Below are 8,044 nucleotides of genomic sequence, written 5' to 3' on the forward strand. Positions count from 1 at the left end.
ATGTTACATTTTATTTTTGGGTCGTATTTATATTTATATAATTTCAATCAGGGGATGGTCATACATAATATTAACATGTACGAAGCGAAACAGAAAAATGAAAGCTTTGATTAGTTTACAAAAATACTACCGTACAAATGACGCAACATTTCTTAATAGTAATAATGCCGTTCCATAATAAATGGGTTAATAGAGAGGAACTACGTGGATCAGAAGTTATTTTGAATGCTGACTAATGGAATGTAGGTTACTTAGAAATAATTAAGAGTACTTTTTAAGGATTGAGTCCGATGTGTGGAAATATAATATTACACCCTAAAATAATCTAGGGTATATTGTACTTAAATTAATGATGACTTCATATATTATGTAGGAAGGGGTTAATGAATGGGTATTTTCATTTTGACTAGTGTAGTGAGTCAGAGCACAGCTATTGATGGTGGAATTAAAGTTCCACTACAATACAAGGGAGAGAGAAAGAGAAGCTGAGCTACTGCTCAGAGAGAAAAGTATGTAGAGGTGAACGAAGGAGGAGCTATCTGAGTGGGAGGAAGAAAGAACGAAAGAGAGAAAGACAACTGATGACTTCACTAAATTCAGTGATCTACTTAGATCTAGCAGCAGCAGCTTGCTAATGTGTGCGAGAGAGAGAGAGAGAGAGAGAGGAAGGAAGGAAAAAGAAAAGAAAGAGAGGAGCATTGGAAAAATACAGACTAAATACTAATTGATTGGAAGGATCGAGCGAATTGGTAGAATCCAAGAAAAGCTGTGAAAATAATGAGAGGATGAAGACGGATGTGATGTTGATACTGTTTTGGTGGGTGTGGTTGAGTGTATGGAATGTGGAATGTCACATTGTAGGTCGATCAAGTGGAAGTGGAAGTGGAAGTGGATTGGAGTGTGAGTACTACAATTCGACGTGTCTCTCCTCCCACAAGGGCAACGTCTCCGGGGACCCTGAGCATTGCAGGGGAAGGGAGAAGTGCCTGCCGCAGCATGTGTGCTACGTGGTGTGGAACAATGTGAGTAGTGGTGGTGGATGGGACGAGCACGAGTCCGGAGTGGATGTTCTGATGATGGGATGTTTCGAGACCTCCTCAGAGACTTGCAATTCCAATTCCTGCGTTGGGTCCAGAATGGAGCCTTCTACAATCTTTTGCTGCTGCAATGGGGCTTCGAATTGCAACTCTGAATTTGAGTGGGATCCAACTCCTGTTGTGAGGACTCCCTCCTTATCTCAGAGGCCTCCCACTTCCCCAACGCCGGACTCTGGAAATCTCCCCTATCTGGCCATTCTGTATATCACACTTCCCATTCTTGTGATCGTTTCTCTGCTCGCTGCTGCATTCTTTCTCTACAAGCAAAAGAAAGAAGCTGAGTTTAGCTCTCTTTCAACAGGCAGTGACTTGGAATCTCCAGAGCGGAATCCTCCTCCCACTCCACAGCTCTCTAATAGACCTATTGAGCTCTTAGAAGTCAAAGCAAGAGGACGATATGGCTCTGTCTGGAAAGGAATCTCCATGGGCAAAGTCGTTGCTGTGAAAATCTTCCCTCTTCAAGACAAACAGTCCTGGTATGCAGAACAGGCCATCTATAATCTTCCCCGTATGAGTCATGAAAATATACTTCAGTTTCTTGGAGTGGAAAAACGTGGAGAAGGCCTAATTCAAGAGTTTTGGCTCACTACTACTTTTCATGAACAAGGTTAGAGAGTTCACACAACTAATTAATGTACATATAATAATTTCAATTTAGGCTCGCTGTGTGATTATCTCAAATCAAATACGGTGAGTTGGGAGGTTCTTTGTCGTATTGCTGAATCTATGGCTAGGGGTCTAACGCATTTACATGAGGAAATACCTGGGTTGAAATCTGGAACTCTATCAAGCAAGCCAGCTATTGCACATCGTGATTTCAAGAGTAAAAATGTTCTAATAAAATCGGATATGACTGCTTGTATCGGAGATTTTGGCCTGGCTTTAGTATTTGAGCCAGGAAAGTCCTGTGGTGATACACACGGACAGGTAATTATTATCCAGTTAGATTAATGAATCATATTTGTAAGCTATTTCTCCATTATCATCTAAGGTGGGCACTCGTAGATATATGGCTCCTGAAGTCTTAGAAGGAGCAATCAACTTTTCGAGAGATGCGTTTTTACGTATAGATATGTATGCATGTGGTTTAGTTCTCTGGGAATTGGTTTCTCGACTTAAGTGTACAAACATAATCCCTGAAGAGTATAAACTTCCATTTGAAGCTGAGGCTAATCATCCATCGCTTGAAGAAATGCAGGTATGATTCCATCAATCTCGAATCTCTCATTTTGTATTAAACGTGTCATTAATGTTAATATATATTCAATTACAGGAACTTGTATGCATTAGGAAAATAAGACCTAAGATATTGAGTGCATGGCGTACACATCCTGGGCTTAATAGTTTATGCGACACTATTGAAGAATGCTGGGATCATGATGCTGAGGCACGCTTATCTTCTTCTTGTGTTACTGAGAGGATTAAGACTACTCAGAGTTATTCCATGCAAAACTCTTGCTTGGAAAATGATATGGACTCTTCGTCAACTCCTTTTTTACCCGTAGTTGCTAATTCAAAGGTTGATGACTAAGCTAGCTGCCGCGTGCTCCCAGAAATCATAAATAGACACTAACTACCTCGCAAACTTGGATACCTTCAGATATTTTATAAAACATTTTCAAAGTCTTCAAATAATTTACATTTATATACCTATAAGAGATTCAAATGTCTCCTCTCTCTCTGGTTACGTAATTGCTGAGAGGTTGATATCTTATTTTGAGATTAATATTTTTCACTTCCATTTATAATTATTTTGTTCTTAAGGGTGAAGTAAAAAATTGAGATATATACATATATATATATATTTATATGATGCGATTATGCTAATTTTGTTAAAAACTTACATGTATTTAATGAGTTATTTTACCGTCGCTGTATTTTACTAACTAAATTTACCTTTTTACTACAATACCGATTGAAGTGTTTTTATGTGCAATTGTATATATATAGATATATTATTTTTTTTTTTGTAATGAAACACGTCTACAACTGTTAATAGTGAATAACTTTGTGAATATTTGTCAGGAGTAAATATATAAAAACAAATAGTTGGATTCTACTACAACAATAACATTTAAAAAGAGATACATAAATATGTAAAAAAAAATTATAAAACTGTTGTGTAAAACTAAAATTATTCAACGCGAATGATGCATTCGTCTTTTAAAAACAAAGTCAAAAGTTTATTAAATGGTTTAAAATTAACCAAAGTATCCCTATTACCAACTAATATAATTTTCATTTTGGCGCGTGTAATAGCTACATTCAAACGACGTTCATCGTTTAGGATTGACTCTGAACTTTTCGCCTCATCCTTGATATTAGAACTGCAGCGGGTACACGAGTAAAATATAATATCTTTGTCTTTTCCTTGAAATTGATCAACTGTGTTAACATCAATACCATTAAACTTTTTTCTTAAAAGGGATACTTGGGCTTGGTAAGGAGCGATGACACCTATGTCGTAGTCATTTCCTCCTTTGATCCTATTTAAAAGCTGCTCGATAATTTCACATTCATGAGTATTGGTGATGCCATAAGAGCCGTGTCTACTCTCAACACCTCTTGATCCTGTATCTAAAAATACAATAGACTGATGAAGGGATGGATCAAGGGCACTTTTAACCCAGGAAGGATCACTATCGTGAGAGTGATCCTCCTTCAAAATATTGGAAGCCACTTGCGTATTTCCGCACTCAAGTTCACCTTTATAGGTTAAAAAGTTGGCACATTCAGTTATACGCGAATTCATACGATACTGAAGGGTAAGTGGGATTACATTATTCTCTCTCTCCATGAGTGAAAATATACTTTCACTCATTCCGAGAGATCTTGCTTGAACACTTCTTACAACAGGCCGCAATTGTTCAGGATCACCGACGAGGATGAATACTTTCGCATGAAACAAAGGCCCAACAGAGGAAAGAAGGGATGCTTGACCTGCCTCATCCAATATACAATAATCAAAACGTCGACTAGTAATAGCAGGATGATTAAGACCGAGACAAGTTGTTCCTACAACTAGCTTATCTTCAAGTTCGGTTTGAGATTCAAACATATGGTTATAAAGCCTGGGGTTGATCCTGGAGCGTCTTCCTAGTCGGATAAACCCAACATCATCAAATGACAGTAGCTTTAATAGCACATTATCAACAGCCGTATTAGTATAGCTCGTCAATAGAACCGATTTCTTCATAGTCATTGCCAAGAGTCTGATAAGAGCAACAATTAGCGTTGTTTTTCCTGTTCCTGGCATTCCTTTCAAACAAATATTGTCTTTAGCCATCAATGTTTTAAAAATTGCTTTTTGTTGAACTCTATTGAGTGTCTTCAGAATAGGTTTTGCGTTAATTGCTACTTCTTTGGGTAAACCTTGAAGGAATTCGACTTGTCTTTTGTCAATAATTAGTGACCTTAATTTCTTTGATTCTTCCGTGTCACTCATCAATTTTGCCAAGTTAACAAGAGCTGCCGAAGATGGAACATATTCATACTTGTCGATGCAAAAAATACAATTCTTCCATTCTTGATCTTTGTATAGATTGCGGTCAAGGATTACTTCGATAACTTCAGTTCCAATTCTATAAACAGTACCCTGAGCTAAAGCTATTGCATTTTTAGTACTCACTAAGATCGTTTCTCCAATAGCAAATGGAGGATTTGATAAATTAGCCATGTCACCCCTGAAACTATGCTTCATATCATTTTCTCTAATTAAAGTAAGGTTATCAAGTGCTTGATTATTTTTCTTCCTCTCCTCAGGTAATTTAAGCCACAGATCCTTTTGACGACTACTAGAACGATTTTCATATGTTTCAAAGGATATCATTTTGTTCCACCTATCAAAGAAGTTAAGCTCTTCTTTGGTTAAATGCTTCAAAGAGTCAGGAATAAGAACATGCATTGCATGTGATTCTCCAAAATTTTGATCTCCAATGCTGGCAGTACAAGCAATCAAATGTGGGCACTTTTCGCAAGCAGTTTTTAAATTGATCGGCTCTGGTAAATCCTTGTAGTTCAAGTTTAATAAATGAGAAACTAATTGATTCCTCAGTTGAACCAATCCACGCATTTCATGAATACCTGCATTTACTTCCATCAATGATGAGTTCCTTAAATAAAGTAAGAGACCAGATTCTGGATCATCGCGTCTCTCTGACATTATCATGGAATACATTATGACTTGTCCACGATGTTCAGCAGATCCAGAAGGACGACCTGTTTTAAGCTCTAATGGCATAATTTTATTGAGTCTTCCTCGTTTATCCCGTGTCTTAAGTTTGACTTTGAGGGTTAAATCTACTTTTCCTTTTAAGCCCAACCTTGGAGACCAAATATTTTCCTCTATATCTTTTATACTTTCGACAGATCCAGGCCATTTACTGGGAGGAAGAGAAGGAGCCTTCCTAGAAATAGGTGCAAAGGCTTGTTCCGGTGGTTTTACATTTTTCTCCTTCACATATCTTAAAAATACAAAAATATAATATCAACAATTTTTGTCATATTTCAAAAAGTTTTACCTTTCAATAAAGAATAAAATATGAGGCATGTAAGGACTGACTTCTTGAGTTAATTCATTAGATGTCATCTGTAATGTTGCCATATCTAAAATAAATTGTGGTGTTTTCAGTATAGAAGAAAAAACTTCATTAATTTGCACCATGGATACGGCTTCTTTCTTCAATGAATCTTGAAGTAAGGAATGTACGACCGTGCCAATAAACATCGTTTTTGAGGAGCCTATTTATATTAAATTAAAAATAATGATTTCATAAATACTTCATTATTTAACGTCATAAGTACCTTCCAATCCTTTATAACGCTCATTTAAAACAGCTTTTCTCATGCAAAAAAGTGAAGCCACAACTGATGTTCCTGAGACTAAATTATCAGGATGAATAACAAAAAGACCATTCAAATCATCTATGACATCCGTTTTCCCTTCAATTAAGGGATTGAGAACATTAATTATATCCCCTCGACATATAGTAGGGGTATTTGAAATCCATGAGCCTCTTAAGATAACTGTACGACCCAAAGATGTTTCCATAATAATTTCTCGATTGACATATTCCACTTGTGTCACTTCTTGACGGTTAAATGGGTTATAAGGCTCGTAATCTTTCGAAGATTTGGAAGGAGAATTCAAGGGAGAATCTTGTAGGCAAGCTAGAGCAAGGTCGTCGGGATCTTCCAAAATCGATCCTTGATTTTGAAGATTAGAGATGGACGCTGTTTTGTTCTGAATTTCTGTGAATCCCTCTGTTGACATGCGCTTTTTTGGAGGTTTATCGTCTTCAGAATCCGATTTTTTCCTCTTACGTGGACCTGTGAGAGTAGCAAACAGATTCTTGGTCGAGTCAGTGAGGCTGGTTTTAGATGCCTTCTTCAACATTCGAATTTTGAATGATGTTTTATGAGGATTGTCCTCCGCGTTCTCTTTCTCACCCGTCGTCCCATCTTCCTTCTCTGGGGACTTGAAGAAGGAGGAAATCCGAGTTTGACGATCCTTGTTTCCCTTTCCGAGGCGAGATAATTTGTGCATAGTATGTATATATTCCAAACCACTCGGAAAAAGAGACGTGAGAAAAAGTGGTATGAAGTGCGTTTCCCCGCTCTTTTTTAACTGTATCACGCAACCTGTCACTGTATTATTATTGTAGTAAAATAAACCAAGGATTACTCAACAGAAGGTCTAGAGACCTAATTGAGACAACTGTTGACTGTAGTCATTTTAATTCATTCCCAAAGAATATAATTTATTTAACTTTAAAGATATTCATATAGGTATATTCTTTGTTCATTCCTCATTATTATTTGTGACGTTACAAAAATATATCAAACAATTCAATGAACGAAAAATAATAAATTCGTTTAATTTGAGGACTGCAGTCCACAGCTCCCTCAATTCTGTCTTCCTTCATTCTCTCTCAATTAAGGAATGGACGTTACATGCACCAAGACAGACATGAGATTACTTGTCCATGTAGGTGTTCACATGTAAATTTGATTGGAATCTCTCTAATTAATTATTTTAAATTAGTGGATTTTAATAGTATTCAATTTTTTGCCAAATATTCTACAAAATAATGCTACATATCTTCTATATTAATAAAACAAAGTTTGTCTGGATGGATGTTTGCCGAAATGTCATTTTGATCTAGAAAATAACACTTTAGCAACAAAGGTTGTAGCTAGAGTGTTTCATATTTAAATAAAAAAATATTTAAAAAAACAAAACAAACTGTATATTAAAGTATCCCCTCCCCCTTCCATTTTTTTCCTAATCGATCCGGTATTTTTCGCCATTCATCAGTATATTAAAAGAACGATTAGTCGATCTTCCAGTCCTAACTATCTTTTTATTTTCCTTATCCTGGCTAGGATTGAAGAAAATAGTCATAAAAAATATGAAGTGATGATATGAAGAGGAAATTGAAACCGTCAAAAAAGGAAAAAAAAAATAGTGCGTTTGACCAAAAAATTCAAATATTAATGTTTATATATACAAATCATAGACGTCCTTGCGCTTGAGGCAGAAGTGACCTATGTTCAGTGCAGTGTACCATGGGTTCCACCTACCAAAAATCAACTCAATCCTCAATCCGTTATGGAGTCTTTAGATAATCAAATGAAATCTTTTTTTTTTTAAATGAATACAGAATATAATACCTCAGATTAGAAAGTATTTTGCTCAAAAGTTGAGTTTTCACATCTACATCTACAGGGTGTCCACGATAAATTGGAACTATCTTAAAATTCAACCTGCTTGATAAAAATGGAATTTGGAGTGTATTTGTTAATATGAAAAAGTTAGACATGATATTAAACAATAAATGTATTCAACATGTCCTCCCTCAGAAGCCACCATCTTCTCCATCCTGCCCCTAAAAGATTTGCATGCCCTGATGACTTCCGCGGAATCGACAGCATTCCACTCCCTCGTA

At 36.4% G+C, this 8,044-nt stretch overlaps 2 protein-coding genes across 2 annotated transcripts; one reads left to right on the plus strand and one right to left on the minus strand.

Moving 5' to 3' along the window:
* Positions 1-463: 463 nt before the first annotated feature.
* On the plus strand, positions 464-3,178 carry put (activin A receptor type 2 punt). The gene is made up of 4 exons (XM_040707585.2): positions 464-1,704; positions 1,756-2,024; positions 2,089-2,295; positions 2,371-3,178. The coding sequence occupies exons 1-4, from the start codon at positions 786-788 to the stop codon at positions 2,626-2,628; spliced, it is 1,653 nt and encodes a 550-aa protein (XP_040563519.1). The 5' UTR covers positions 464-785; the 3' UTR covers positions 2,629-3,178.
* Dna2 (DNA replication helicase/nuclease 2) lies at positions 3,090-6,742 on the minus strand. Its single transcript, XM_040707584.2, has 3 exons — positions 5,901-6,742; positions 5,618-5,837; positions 3,090-5,560 (listed from the first exon to the last, which is right to left on the minus strand). Exons 1-3 carry the CDS (start codon positions 6,640-6,642, stop codon positions 3,232-3,234), a joined length of 3,291 nt encoding a protein of 1,096 aa, XP_040563518.1. The 5' UTR covers positions 6,643-6,742; the 3' UTR covers positions 3,090-3,231.
* Between the last annotated feature and the right edge of the window lie 1,302 nt (positions 6,743-8,044).

This window comes from Lepeophtheirus salmonis, chromosome 2, assembly GCF_016086655.4.
Source record: "Lepeophtheirus salmonis chromosome 2, UVic_Lsal_1.4, whole genome shotgun sequence".
Classification (NCBI taxonomy): Eukaryota; Metazoa; Arthropoda; class Copepoda; order Siphonostomatoida; family Caligidae; genus Lepeophtheirus; species Lepeophtheirus salmonis.